General features: G+C 37.9%; 1 protein-coding gene across 7 annotated transcripts in view; it reads right to left on the bottom strand.

The window, feature by feature from the left end:
* Positions 1–16,024, bottom strand: part of PTPRO (protein tyrosine phosphatase receptor type O) — a 155,484-nt gene that overhangs the window by 49,261 nt on the left and 90,199 nt on the right. For 6 of the 7 annotated variants that reach the window (XM_066999070.1, XM_066999076.1, XM_066999087.1 and 3 more), the window contains 5 exons: positions 8,531–8,689; positions 6,418–6,570; positions 4,325–4,771; positions 3,190–3,351; positions 341–540 (listed from right to left, as the gene is read on the bottom strand). In XM_066999070.1, the coding sequence (XP_066855171.1) occupies positions 341–540; positions 3,190–3,351; positions 4,325–4,771; positions 6,418–6,570; positions 8,531–8,689 (1,121 nt within the window). Of the gene's footprint in view, positions 1–340; positions 541–3,189; positions 3,352–4,324; positions 4,772–6,417; positions 6,571–8,530; positions 8,690–10,510; positions 10,530–16,024 lie in introns of those variants that run through there. The other variant, XM_066999100.1, reaches the window with a different exon arrangement.

Here is a 16,024-nt window from a genome sequence, read left to right as displayed (position 1 = left end):
GCATATGCCTGAGTGTTATTATGATATTGCACCATTTCTCACTGCCACAACCATGTCTCCAAGGGTATAACATAACTCAAAAGCTTGAACAAAGAATTGGACACAGCCAGTGCAGCAAAAATACAGTTTTAAAACTAACATGGTTTAGTGCATGCTGTCATTCCTGTATGCTGTGCTCTGCCCTCCACTCTGTAACTCTCTTTACTCTGCAAGACAGAGCATCTCCCACTGTACTCTGCAGCCCTTAGCTTGATGGGGCCCTGGGCATTGTGATAACAAACAGCAGGATGATAAGCAATTTTTTCCTGTGCTTGAACAGGTTCCACCCTCTGCCTCTTACCTCTGTGCAGTAATGTTTTTCAAGCCTTTGACTTTCCTTTTGCTTCTGACATGTCAGGGAGACCACAGACACAATTGTGCTGTTGCCACCACTCTCTTGTGAGGCTGTCCAGGATGTCAGGGCAGTAGTGGAGCTGAGCACTGTCACTGTCACATGCTGGGGCTTTTCCGTGAGCTCTTCTATCCATTCACCTGTGGGGCCTGGGACATGCCAAAAAGCATGTGTGAGCAAGCCACTCTACACATTTAAGGCACTCATGTTAAAACACCCTTCTTTCACAAGATTACTTACTACTAGGGATGAGGCTGGACTGATGGCTGTCCATCTCCACAAAGCAAAGATGGGAAACAGCCTGCAGTCATTGCAATTTCACTTGCAGCAGAGCAGGAGATGACAAGAGAAACATAAGTGTTTTGAAAATTTGATTACAGTATTCTCTGTTGCTTACCAGAAACCACCCAGCAATATCAGTTGTGCTCCAATGGAATATTTCAAACCCAGTGATATCCAATAATGTACAGATCCATTACAAATAAGGATAAGCACACTTTTTTTTTTTTCCCCCTTCTACACCCACCAAAATACCCAAGTGCACCATGTCCCTGAAGTATGAAAATTGAGTTCACAGAAATTACCATAGTGAAAAACCTCATTATCCATCAGGCTATTTGAAGCACTTGTTTATATATATATATATATATATAAATAAATAAATAAAAGAGCAATTTGGAAAATAACTTTAGCTAGACTTGGTCAAATTTCATGACAATTGTGAGCTTTTCTTTTCAGTTTTAAGTGACGCTTTTGACAGCTCTTTCCTTGACATTCTTCCTTTTCTCCACACAATTCTAATGGTACTTTAGGTTTATTGAGAAAATAAAACAAATGCCGGAGCAAGAATTTTGTGTAAGATCAGCCTATAATATTTGACAATCCAAACTGCCATTTGGGTCCAACAAAAATGTTGAGTAACACGAGCCAGTAATTCAACAGGATGATTCACTGACTGAATGCTACAAGGATAAGGCTGAAGCTGTGAGCAAAATTTATTCATGAGAGCAGACCCACACCAACTCTGGCAAAAAGAGGAATTTGATCATTAGATTAGTCTCTGTGGATATACGTGTAGCTGTTTCTATTCAGAAATTGTTTCAACATTGGCAATAAGGCAACTAAGCTCTCTTATGTCAGGGCTCCATCCTCATATCAGGGCCCAAAGATGTAGTCACCATACAAGGCTAATAAAGAGGAACGGAAAACCAATTTCACCTTAAGAGTACTTGTGCATATCTCAGATTTGACATACTGTCAGTAATCCATATAAAATCTACCTAAGATACTAAGGTTCTTGAGTTAGTCAGAATAAATAGGTCAACTATCAAGAATCTTCATGTGGGTCTAAAAGCCCACAAACCTAACAGACATACTTCATCAAAATAAATAAATAAATAATGCGAAAAAAGGAACATACTCATGTATTACATGTAACACAAAAATAGTCATTACATTCCTGTTAACAACTTAATACTTTATAACCAATGAAATTCAAGTTCATCCTTAATCTAGCAATTCATATAGCTATACTTTTCGATTAACTTTTTCTCATTTTCCGAGAGGTTGCTGTCCCTAGTTGATAAACTTCATGGAGGACACATTGTATGTTGCTTAGTAGAAATGAATCACACTTTTTAAGATGGAATAATATTTGGTATTAATAGAAATGCTGCATTATTAATGTATACTTGGATTTATTTGTATACTTTTATATACTTCAATGTTTTCATATAATGAAGATGCCTACTAACTACTGGTAAAGAAAATCAGAATACAGAGAAATTACAGCACCAGAGACCGTTTCTCTCATGAGCTGCTTACTTTCTTTGTCTTCCAAACACAGTTTCTTTCAACTGTAAAGCTGTTAAAAATATAGGAGCAATAGAGGAATTCAGTTACACGCAGTTAACCATTATGATGAATTTAAGCTTAAATAGTATTTGTAAACGTTATGAGCTACTTAACACATTTTTTTATTAGTACTTAAATACTTAAGTATATTTCCTTTTGATATGAGTATTTCTGTGAGCCTCAGCAACCATGTCCTGCTGCAGCATCCATGATGTGGGGGAGACACTACCCTCTTGCATGCAAAACTGTGTAGTGCTGCAAGCTGTTTTCACTTTATGGGCACTCTGTAGACTATATTTACTCCCCCTTGTACTACAAGACACTGTATATGTGTGTTGACTGATATACTTATTCAGGCTTCTCATTCCCTTGTTTCTTCAAAGATGACCACAGCCTTCAGAAGGACAATAGTCTGAATTCACCTACACCTGTCTCACATGTTGATCTAATCGTCAATATTGATCTTAGTTTACTAAGTACTTTATTATGACTGTGTCTTTAACTAAATCTTCAGTTGGGAAACCCTGGAATCCTATAGGGAAAAAATAAATTACTACTTCTCCTCTGAATTTAGCAGGCTGAACTATTTCATCTACCTTAATTTGCCCTGTGTGCTCTCAGAGACCATTTAATTTCAGAGTTCAGTGTTTAATTGTGCAATTCCCACACTCTCAACCTGAGAAGCCCTTCATCTGTAACACAGTACACACAGCCTCCAGGAGTAAGGTAGTTAACTATTTTCAAGAATCTCTACAACCACTGATTTAATTCTGTGAAATAAATCCTCTTTTTAGAAGATGCAAAAGGAGACTCTGTTTTGGAAGAGACTGGACTTTTCTGATACTGCAGCAGATGCCACAGCTGCTACAGTGTGTTAGTGGTCAAACTCCCTGTGCATTAATATTATGTTGGTCTGGGAGATACAGATTAATTGAGATACTTACTGATGTAAAAGCTGAGTGTTTTTGCTGATTGACTTCCCCGAACTTCACAAGAGCCAGAGGAGCTAAATGTTGTTACAGACAACTTATATTTTCCGGGTTCTTTCAGTTCAGCAACAAATTTGTGAGTGTCCTCACTTACTGTCAGAAATTCCGTGGAGTTCTCTAAATCAAGGGGGGAAAATAGCATGGATTAATTGAAATTTGAGAGGTTCCAGCTACTGAGAAAATTATTTATATCAGAAACGCTAATACAGTTTCTGCTGTGGGATCAAAAGGTATCCAAAAGGACTGGATTTATGTGGGTATTTTTATTTTTTGCCATCAGCACAATAGTAATTAATGACCAAGACTGCAGTATAAGTGTACAGGAAAAATAAGCCCAGACCAAAATTTCATTCAATAGTAGGGATGATAAAATAGGGTTGCCGTGGCTGTGCAAGTGAAAATGAGCTTCCAATTTTCTGTCTATTGCCTTCTTATTCTGCCAAAAAATGTATTAGCCCTAAGTGTGGGGAATCTTAAGAAAACTGCTTGTCAGGAAATAAAATTCATTTGGAGAAAAAAGATTCTAAAACAGGAAGTCTGTTACACAGCTATTCTATTGTAGCTCCACCACCTGAAAAGTCTCTCCATTCTCCACCACAGCTTCTTTGTGGTCTAAAGAATACGTTCAGTTGCTGTCCCCTGAGACAACTGTTAATCTGACTGTAGAATGACTTTCCTCTGTTCTCCTCCATTCAAGATCCCCCTGAGAACCTTTCTCAGCGGCTGACGAAGATACATAATATAATGTGCCTTCTTCATCTCAAATTTTTATCAGCTTGTTTCTCTTTTCTCTGATACCAGAATGGATTTACAATAACTGCAGTGTAAACAGTGCAACAACATGCACACCAGGATAAATCTTGTTTCACAAAAGAGAATTGCAAACCATGATTTACCCCTCCTCCCTTACTTTTTGAAGCCCAGTCAGAAATACACACTATTCAATGCAAGAAACTTCTTGAGAAACACGAGAGATCTAATAAAGTCCTCTGAGACACAGTACTAGGTAATTAATAATTTGTAGAAAAGACAAACCCTCCAATGGAATTATAGAAATGGGTTATGAGAAGGGTATAAGGCTGTGATTTACCTTCCCTTTCAATATTGATATGGAAACCATCAAAGGCAGTTGGCGGCTTGGGTGGTAACCAAGTTAGCACCATTTGTACAGGAAGGAAAGGGGCAGGCTCTGGTGTGAGTTTTCCAGATGTGTTGACTTCATTGACCTCGTAATCACTGGGAACTGCATTGACAAACTCCTCTTCACCCTCTGATGATTCAGCTTCGTTAGGCCACCAATGTGGCTGTGACGTGGCTTCATACTCAGTGCTGTTAGAGCGGTAATCTGGCCAGGCTGCAGATGTGTTCACTGCTGGAATTACAGGTGGCTCACCAGAAAAACGGCTAAGCTTTTCTTTGCCTATGATTTTTTGTGGTTCCATGAATGGTTCTTCAGGAAAATTCCCACTGTGCTCTTCCCAGTTGTTTCTGTTGATTGGCACAATCTGAACAGAAATGTTTCGAGGTGGGTAAGGAACTAAAAGAGAAGCAAGGGTTAATCTTTTAATAGGTATGTTCTGTGTACCTTTACGATATGTTAATTCCCTAGGGAAATATTGTTTGCAGAAAACCATTGTATCTAGGGATATTTTGAAATGACCTATTCTTATTAAGACTCTTCCTTCTCTTACAAAAATTTATACCAGAAAAGACTCTGGTGGAATCATGCTTAGTGTAAATTCATAGAAAAAGTCAGTACTTTTTATAACAGGATGTAGAATACACATGAAATCACAGTAAATCAGACTTCAGTGCTACTACAGCAGCAATACTACTTAAGTGTGAATTTGAAAGTGTGGATTTTCATGTATTATGTCTCCCGCAATCTTACGATCATGGGAAAATACCTCTGCAGAAATGAATTGAAAAGCACCTGCACAACTAGCATATGGCATAGCTCATATTTCAAAAGTATGACCTTCACGTTGCCATAGGGCTTTTCATATGCTTTTAGCAGCCACCTTTTCACAAGTATTAAAGATCAGTTTAAATTTCAATATTTGTGAAAGCTTGATCTCAAATTTTGGTTTCCAGAAGACAAGGTTCTAGCTTGCAAAGTTATTTCTACTTATGGCAGCAGGCATTGTAGAAATGATCACACAGAGCACTGTGTCTGACTCACTGTAATTGCTTGCCTATATGCCCTTAACTTGTGATAAACGTGAGTAGCCTATGCAAGGATTTTGTATGATACATTTTAAGCTGGCACCTTAAAACATACCAATTTGTTCATCTCCTCCTGCCCCAGCCACAGCCACCGATACAAAAACTGACACGACAATCTGATTGCATTTCATGTGCAGAATGAGGGATAGGAAGGCAGCAGGAAAGAAGAAAATGTAATCCTGTGGGTTGCATTCTTAAGGTTCAGTATCTCAATAACTACCTTTAGGATCCTCGAGACATAACTCAGCTGGCATCAGTTGGCTTTGCTCTGTACAAAGCTCTGGACCAACATCAGTGTATTCATCTGAAGATTTGGCCTTTTAATTTTACCACTGGTTCATTTCACTTTGGACCCTGGAAAATGTCTATGCTCCAACAGATTAGCTGGAAAGTTTGGGACAAGGTCCCAGGACCAAATTAAACTAGTTCTGGAAACTGAACAAATGCAATTTTCAGCTTTTGCAACATTGCTGTCTTGGAAATTAAAAGTTCATGCTTCAGGGCATAAACTGGCTGCCAAGTGGGGTGACTGTGACATTCTTCTCCATGACAGAAGACTGCACAATGAGGAAGCCATTCTCCAGCAGTATTGCTATGATTCACTGCAAGAGGAGACAGACTGAAATAGCTAGATCAATAGTATGCTTGGTGTGGCATTCTTGTGGTTTAAAAATTAATTCTGAACATAAGGCTGAGGTTGTCTCACGTAGAGCAGAATTTATGCCCTAAGAAACCAGCTTTATAGTAGAAACATTCATACAAATTTCCCTTTGTACTGTATTGCACACATAAACCTGCCTCCCCAATACCAGCCACAGCTCCCATGCTCCTGGCCAGGAGTAGATCCCATGGTTGATTGCAGTGAGGGGGGTCTGGGTGGGAACAATCTCCTCCCATGGGAGAAAGAAAAGCAGACACACAGACTTGGATCAAATGGTACACAACCATTTTCTTCACCTGTTCTGTGCTGCTTGGGCTCATGCCTGACTCCACTGTATTCCACTAGCGTGCTTTTGTTGAAGGTCGCTTCGGATACCAACTGAAATGTGATGTTACTGTAGCATATTCCTGGCAGCCAGTGATTGAAAACTGTTTTACCTTTAAAGAAATCTGCAGAAGGTTTAAAAATAAAAGTTAAAAAAAAAAATGAAAAAAGAGAAAAACGCATCAAATGTTCACTTTCTGATAATGCAGCTACACATGCTGAACTGGCAGTGTTTCAGATGTTTAAATGGTGCTCAGCCTGGTCTAAGACATGAAATTCTAATAATTCAGTTTGCCAATATTTTATTTGGCTGTCAAAGCCACTTTGCTACAAAAAAAAGCCCAGCAAGAGAAACATGAACTACATTTCACAGGAATGCAAACGGAATCTGGCAACCTGCTCCATGTGACACTGAACATCTCAAAGAGCATCTGACGGTTTCCACAGACCTTTAACTGTTGCACGCAAAAACCTCTTTGGTCTTTTGCTGACTGAGTTACAATATTCAGGGGTGATGCTCAAAGGGCAGCCCACAATGCAGCTGGGCACAAGCCTCAGTCCTGAGCGCTGAGCTCACGTCCAACATCAGTACATGTGTGAGCTGAAGAGAAGTTGCTTATTGCTATTTAGCAAAGGGAAGGAGTATGCTAGTTGATTAGCGAATCCCTTAACACTCAGATTGACTTTTTTAATCTCTCAGCAGCTGCAGCAGTGGCATTACAGCCCCAGAAACTGTGTACTAGCTGGGAAAGACAAAAATTACTGCTAGTATAACCTTCGTTCTCTGGAAGAAGGTCACCTGTATTTAGTGCTATGATCCACTTGTATTTAGTGCTATGATCCAGAATCACCATTCTCAACTCCTGGCATTTCACAGTCATGCAAATGTGATTCTAGTCCCCCACCTCTGTACTGTAGTAAAGAGATATCAAAGTTTTCCAGCTTCCTTCTCGAGGTATCTCTCTCTGCTGACTCCACATAGGGCTTACAGTGACCAGGCTTCTACATCAGGATTCTTACACACCTAAAGTTCAATTCAGCACCTACTAGGTTGCTCAAAGAAATTTTACTGCCACCATGCAATACTTAACCAGGTGGGTTTTAGGTCCTGCAAGATATGTGATGCCTTTCTCACCTCTTAGGATACTTTCCATAGGACAGTCCCATTTACATCTTTCAGATAAATGCTATGCTTTAGATATACTGGAGGACAAAAGGGAGTTCAGATTTAAAAAAAATAAAAAAGAAAGCAGAATTTGCCATTGTTAGACTGTTTAGATGGTTGGTTTGATTGTTAAATCGTTTAGATTGACTGTCTAGATTGTTAGATCGGCTGCCCTAGGGTTAAATTGTTTTAAGAAGGATGAAATTGATAAAATGCAGCAGGGGTTTATTAGCTCAGGGACAACACAAAACAATACGGTACTATACAATAATATATAGCATAGTGCTACTAGCACTGCGTGACTTTACAGCGATAGAGAGGTACCAGGTTCAAACCCTTTGCCAGGAATCAAACATACTGAATGGCTTTCCCAGATCTGGTGCATCCCTGAGCACTGTCAGCTATTCACCAAAGAGAAATCTTGGCCGGAAGAAAGAAAATGGGAATGTTATTGATGCTTTCAACTGAGACAGAATGTAATCCAGGGATTTCAACAACTACATCTAGGAAGCCAAAGCATATCTCTGCCCTTCCTATTGAGTTTTTTGCCCCCCCCCCCCCCCCCCCCCCCCTATTTTTTTTGAGGGAGGCACTATACAGCTGCAGCAAACAAATAAAAAAAAGTGGAAAGTTTTCATGTGTGCTTATTAAAAAAAAAAAAAGAAAAATGACCCAATCTTCATCCTCCTTGAAAATCCAAAAGAAAGGAAGCACCACTAAGACTGAGATGGGAAAGAGGTTTAAATCCAAACTGATCCACCAACTCCATTTGAATACTGATTTCTTAATTCATGATATAAAAGTTATTATATACAGCTTACCAGAAATATAAATCATTATAACCAGTACATGCCAAAACCACTGCTTCTACATTTCCAGTAGAGTTAACATTAAGTTTTAGTGGCATAGTTTCTTCCTACCTTTGTACAGCATTGTTCGGTAGTCTTTTCCTTCCCAATAGCTTATATTTACTCTGGTAAAAACATTGTACTTCTCTGGGTACTGAATTTCAAACAACACTCCTGTTTCTGGAGATGGTTTGTAATCATAGATAGAAACACTGCTCACAGGAAGGGGTTCTAAAGGATATACAAATAAAAGGAAAAAAAAAAAGAAGCAGCAGATTAATAGGCAAATATGAGTTCTTCACACATATACGCCCAAGAAAGACATGGTTTTGCTAGGTATGGCACAGGGGCTCTTAAATCTCCCAGATGATATCTGGGGCTTCAGAGAGGTCTGGGGCAAAGCCACTTGAGACACCATCAAAGCCTAGGTTTGTATGTTCTCCCACAGAACATGTTCACTTGATGCTTATACTTTACCTGAAAAATGTCCCTATTTGCAGAGGAGTAGGCACAAAAACCAAGGTTGAAATCACAGTTATTGCTTAAGCACTCACAGTCATCACCCCAGCAAGACTTTCATCTTTAATTCTTGCCAATCAAGTAAAAGTGCCCTGACAAAAACAACAGAACACTTGAAATTGCTCATAATGTTGGCATAAATCTGAACTTTTAAAATTAGCTGAGAAGTTTATCAGTACAATGACCAGAGGAAAACATCTGAATGAAGATTTTCTATTTTTATACATATTAATTTATTTATTTCATGGGTAATCACGCATTTCTACCATATCTGAGAGGCCCACTATCTCCAAAGTACTTATCCACACCAAACTTCTACAAAAATATAGTGGTGCCATTACTGTTCTTTTCAGATGAAAAGCTGAGGTACAGAGGATTAAAATGGTTTACTCACAGGTATGGGGAAAGCCTGCACACAGAAGGGAGATAAGTACAGAACTGCCAATCTAGTGCTTTAAAATCTGACCTATGTGGTCTATGGAAAGTAGCCTGTGTCCTTTGATGTGGCATATAGATCAGTGTAGCTTCATCAGCTAAAGAAGGCTGTGTCAATTTACTGCAGCTGAGAGTCACTAAAAATATTTATTGTTACCAACAATAATAGAGTCACAGTTTTATTCAGCCTCCTTTATCCACAATAAATTAATGAATAAATAGCCTTCTGCTTGACGCTGTCATCAGCAAGGAAGAAATGATAGCAACTATATATTGGTTAAGAGGGCCAAGCAGATATTCAAAACAGGGTTATAGTTTTAGACAGAATTTGTCATATTAACATATTTTAATAGAGGTAAGTTATGCTCAACTGTCAGTTATTATGCCCAGATCTTTTTCAGTATTATCATGTTGATTTAGTTCTTGCACACTGTAGAGAACAGATTGAAAAAATTCAAACTGTTCATTAGCATGGTCTTACTACACACTTTTGGGACACATTTGAGTACAAAGTTCTGTTTCAGTAGACCCTGGAGAAAAACTAATAAAACAAATTTCCCCAAAGAGCACACAGTCATGACAGACGAGAGAAAAGGTAGACGAAAAGGACAGCAGTATCAGCTTCAAAAGCGGAATTATCCCACAGAAGGTTCAATAGGTTAATCATAGGTGGAAAAGCAACCTGTAGTGTAAGCAAAAATTAAATCTCATTTACTAGTACAGTATTTTCACCAAACCACTAAATTTCCATTTGTAATGAGAAGTGAAGAAAAAACAATTAAAAACAAAAGCAATAGATACAAAAAAAAAATCTCTCCCCAGGTCTTAACAAGAAGTTGCGTTGTCATTTTCAACTTTGTCAGAGCGCGGGAATATGACATTGTGTAGCTTTTAATTTATGTCTCATGGTAAAGATTTTTTTGTTAGTTTCAGATAAATATCAGCATATTTGTATGTTAACCACTGACAAATAGAAACTCCAAAGCTCATGGATACCAACAGGCACTGCAATGACAGAATCTGTGAAAATTTTGCTGACAATTTGTGATAGCCTAGAAATAAATGGGAGTAAAGCAGATCACAGGAAACAAAGCCTACCCTTTTCTTTCTGCTGAGTCTTTTCCCATTACTTATTCTGAAATAAACAGTCGATCTGAAAATCCACATGACCAGACGCTTCATATCACAGCTCACGCAGCACATGATAGTAGTTAAAATGTCAATAACAACCTCTAAACAGCACAACTCTTACATACTCATCTTTCATGTTAGCGGGTGTGCCCTGGGCTTGCTTCTGCTATCTCATTTAGATCTGGGTCTCCTAATTTCTTAAAGAATGATTGAAACTTTCATATGTCAGTGATCAAATTAGCCCATTTATTCCTTCCTACAACAAATCAAATAAAGGATGGAAGCTATATTCATTTTTAATCCAAATGATTTTTCCTCCTGATGTTTTGATTTAATTAACCAATAATTGAATTAAGTGGTAATCACCACAGAGTCTCTTTCTTGTTGTTATCTTCCGCTTACTAGCCTCTCCTTGCTCATGGCTGATGTTAGCAGAGTAGTTTGAGTGATATAATGCAATTTAAAGGTTCTTCCATTATCTTACTTCCTTCAGCACCAAATATTCACATCAAAAGCTATTTGCACACTGTGAAATTAAAAGGACACTCAGCAGATAAAAATCATACTCTGTTTTTCACTTACCAACTGCTCCTAGGATTATAAAAGCTTAAACAATATGCAAAATGTCACTCTTCACCATTTATAATTCAGAGCATAAACAGTTTGCTCTTTTTCATTATTCAATTTGTAGCATTTAGGATCCAGCTTTTCACAGATTTCAATGATTCCTAAGAAATAACCTAAATAAGGTGTAATGTAATACATCAGAAAACTTAGAGCCTTCTAAACATGTGGCATAATATTAATGTTTGAAGACATACTGCAGAAGGGAATTAGAGGACTTCAGTATTCCTTTACTAGCATGTTTAAGGCACTTTTTATGTACAATGCCTTTATTTTCAGGCTTCTGGGTTATATTAAAGTCACATAGACAAGCTTGCAGGATCAAGACCAAAATTTCACTTTTTTTTTTTCCTTAGTGTCTCAGATTCTCCTGCTCCTGTAGCAACTGCTTTCCAATTATATTGTGGAAAATTTAACTTCTGCATTTATACTGGACTCTACTGCATTTTGCATTTAGCACATACCTTGCATTATGCAAACAACAAGATAGCATAATAAATGCTGCTAACCTCTTCCTCAAATGCCCTGAAAATTCTGGAGGTTAAATCCTCCATAAACGCATTAAATCTGCGCCAGACACATCAATGTTTTAGGTGGCTTTTACAGTTCATGGGGAAAAAAAAAGAACATTGAAAATAAGTGCCATATTCCAGTCCAAATCAATTTATTTTTAATATTCATAGACCTGGCCACTCCACAGATTGAATTAATGATTGATTACCTTGGTAGGTTAGATGTAGTATTACACATGGATGGTTGAAATGGGACTCAGATCAACTCTCTTGCTTCTCACACTCAGAAACAGATTAATCATGATTTACCTTCGTATTACAACTTACCTAAATAAGAAGCCCCATTAATAGAGTGATGTAACTCCTATGGCTAATCCCCTTTATATTCACATGAAGAAGTTGTGAACTATGTAACTTCCTCCCAAATATGACACTATTTTCTCATCTGTATTGCTACTGGGAATAAGTCATAGCCAGGTTAATGTTTTCATTATGCTATAAACCTTAGGGATCATTTTATCTCTTGCTAAAAAGCAACTATTTTTGAGATTTAATAGCTTCTGTTTAATACCTTAGGAACATAATGTTCAAGTTTATGATACGTAATAGAGGATACTGTGTGCAACTGCTTATGCAAGGGGAATGTAAGTGCAGGCAGTATCTGAGCAATGCTGATGTATACTGCAGTTTCTAGATGCCCACATAAATTGACAAATATAAAGACTGCACAAACAAACAAAAATGTTGGCATAAGAACAAAGGTATATCAGTTAATCTTGAACAGATTTAGAACAATACTTTAAATCAGCCTTCCAAGAGAAATTATTGCAGGAAAAAAATATTCATCTGGTTGCAGTTTTTTTTTTTCTTTCTTTGATTCTGATTTGGCCTTAAAAAGGGGATAGCATGACTTGTTTGCTGGGGAGACCAGAGCACTAGGGGATATAGATATTCTTTGAAGTTATATTTCAAAATTAAGGCTCCCATGAAAAAACAGCCTTTTTAAAGAAGTTCCACATCATCCTTTAAGAAAGATAAACATGAAGGGCTTCAGTTCTAAATTTTATCAGGAAAAAAAAAAAAACCAAAACACTCTGAAGCTCTTACTTCAGCAGCCCTGATCCATTAATGAGCTGAAGGCATGGATTTGACCTGCTGAATCACTTCCTGCAGCATCTGGCACAATGACAGCTGAGCATTAACTAGGTCTAATACCAATTACTTTCTAAGAGCGGAAGAGATCATAGTCCCCAGCAGCAGGCCTTGTTGGTCTCTTGAGGAGAATATTTTTTGGTAGAAGAGTGAGGCAGAATTCTCCCCAAAGGGAATATATTCTACAGTGATTTATGTAAGGAATCATAGGCTTTTGAGACAGTAAGATATTTACCACTGAAAACTCCTAATCACAAGCTAAAATAAAAGTCAGCCAGAACTCTTCTTACTTACCCTCCCAGATCCCAATTTTTCCAATTCCCAGCAGAGATATTTTTTTCTACAGCACACAATAGCTTTACAATGTACCACATTCTCCATTCCTTTAAATGTAAAAAGATTTTTTCCCCAACAAAAAGAAAAATTTACAGTGAACTTTTTTTTTTCTAAAACAAACAAACATATTGGTGTGAGTCACCCTGGAAAGAATAAAACAAGACTTCAAGCTGGGAAAATGTAGGATGAGTGAAAATTTTAAGCACTGATTTTGGATCCATACTCCTTATTTTTCTCATAAACTACTTTAAAGCATATTAGGAGTAACCTTTATGGCTTTTAACTTTCTTTCAAGTGTTTCAAAACACTAAATTAATGATATAAATTCTGGAGTTACTTCAATCCTGTTGACAACCCCAAACTCTAAGAGCATAAGAAGGCAGACTGAAAATAACTCTGTTTGATACCAGAGCTACTTCTAACCTTGTCTAGATTGAAAACTGGAAGGAAGGTCATATAGATATGCACAACACAATTGCACACACAGGAATCTGGCCTAGACGGCAAGATTAATACACCTATTCTTTTGAAATCCATCAGAGGGATCTTTAACAGTAAGTGGTCAAGGTGTCAGTTTAATGTTTTCTCCTTCAAGTGAAGTACCGAGCCCAATTCTCTGAACACCACTTTGTTACAGAATCAGAAGAAAAAGTGCTATTTTGTACTCAAACTTCATTTTAGATGTTTCCTGCCTAGGACTTGAATGTGCCCTGATCATCTCATGCTTCTAGAAGTTCCAGCTCAGGAAGTAATATGAGGATGTGGGCTATGCTCAAGCTGACAACACCCTTAGGCTCTGAGAAAAAATATTGCAACAAGTAGGTCACACGCAGTGTTACAACAATCCAGAATACAGAAAACTCTACAGTTTGTGTGGTTTTGATTAACCTGAGAAAACCCTGAAATTATTGCAGTCAGAGACAAGCAGAAAATAAATTTTTCAGTCTTGTATAGAAGGCCCAAGTTAACAACAGATACCTCAAATGATAGCATACATACATGCATATATATATTTATATAATTTGTAGATTTATTTTGTACATAGTTATAAGTACATATGTATATAATATTTACAAATTCACATATATAATTACATGTACACCCATATATAAAATATATATTTTGTTAGCTTTGACATCATCTTTCTCTTGAGGAATAACTTTTTAAAACAAAAGTTGCAAAGAGACATACCTTTTTCTTGCAAACATGCTGAGAAGCAGCACATCACTGAAGTATGTGAATAGGAAAAAGGAAAGGTCATCACAATATACTATTAGTGAGCAGAGTTCTATCATGACTCTTACTGAATTTATAGATAAGCAATCTGCTTGAAGGACCTTACTGTCAGTTTGACATGCACAATTTGGTTATACACCGCTGTGTGTGATGCTCAGGATTCCAGCATATGGCCAAGCTGAAAGACTCCATCTCCCTGCACTGAATCCTTTGCAGATGTCTGGAGATCCCAGAAAACTATTGTGAAATATTTAAGTATTGGTTTGGGAATTACCACGTTGGCATCACTGGCTATCCTATTTGATTTAACTTCTGACAGGCTAATGAATGGGGCCTACAACTAGAAAAGCTCTCCTGATACCCATGAAATTAGAACAGGAATTAATTTCGTCCTGGATGCTAGTCACAATGTGACATTTTTTTTTATGTGTAAGATATAGATAAATTGGATAGTTGTGTGTCTTTACACCTTTAAAATAAACTAAGGATGTTAAACAGGCAGAAATAGTACATAGCATGAAAAAAAATATAAATCTATTATCACTATTATCTGCCAAAATTTCAAGTTAATTAATAATCAGAAAAAAAAAGAAAAAAAGATGTAAAACAGTCAGCATACAATAAAAAGAAAAAGAAAAAAAAAGATGGGGGGGGGGGGAACAACTGTGGTCTAATGAAGTTTTGTAGAGAAGCCAGTGGTCATAAAAAGAGTTTAAAGATGTTTTCTTAAACACACCGTATTGAAATACCATGAACTTCTAATTCCAAATTTATTTTCATTCCTTTACCCTTATACCTGAAAAAATAAGCTACATTAGTAGCCAAAGATGCAACAGGAGAGCTAGCACTCATTAGTCAGCCTAACAGAAAATATTAGGAAGGATATTGGGTCCTTTACGCTGGGAAGCTCACAAATTACATTGTACCTATAATGCTTAGTACAGCATCCTTCAATGCTGCATATACAGAAATGCCTCCCCCCCCCGTGAACCTGATTATCTTTCTGCTGAGACAAACTGTTCCCTTTTCATCACATCAGTTCCCCAAGCAGCACTGGCCAACTGCCAAAGTCACTGGTCCTTCCAAGGTCTGGGTGAGCAGCAGAGGCCACAGCAGGAAACTCTGGGAAGCTACCAGAGCATCCCTTTAAGACAGGTGGTGAAAAGGGGTGGGCTCCTTTCCATCAGAAAGGACCCTGTTGAGCCGTGGAGAAGTGAAAGTGATTTGGGCTAGGCTCCTTGGAGCCTGCAGCCTCGCACTTGTTTGGGAACACCTCATGGAAACCCCCTGAGCCAGAAATGGCAGTCGGGGGCTGGCTTTGATAGGCTGGGTGCCACTGAATCCCTTCTTTCTTCAGAGATTTCCTGCATAGGAGTGCATGCTCCATCTGCCATCCTGGATCACACCCTTCCCTGCTAACAGTGACCTCATGGGCTCTGGAAATCAGGCAGCAATTAGTCCTACTGCATTACTGCAAGTACAGCACTCAAAACGTACTGAAAATACTTGGTGAGGCATTTGTTCAGTTGTATATGATTCCTTCTTTTTTTTTTTTTTTAAGAAACAAATGTACAAAAACATTTAAATAGGAAATTGGATTAGAATTATTACTTTGGCTGCA

The sequence above is a fragment of the Anser cygnoides genome, chromosome 1 (assembly GCF_040182565.1).
Source record: "Anser cygnoides isolate HZ-2024a breed goose chromosome 1, Taihu_goose_T2T_genome, whole genome shotgun sequence".
Lineage (NCBI taxonomy): Eukaryota > Metazoa > Chordata > Aves > Anseriformes > Anatidae > Anser > Anser cygnoides.
The sequence above is the reverse complement of the archived record's forward strand: the minus strand, read 5'-3'. Positions and strand labels throughout refer to the sequence as shown.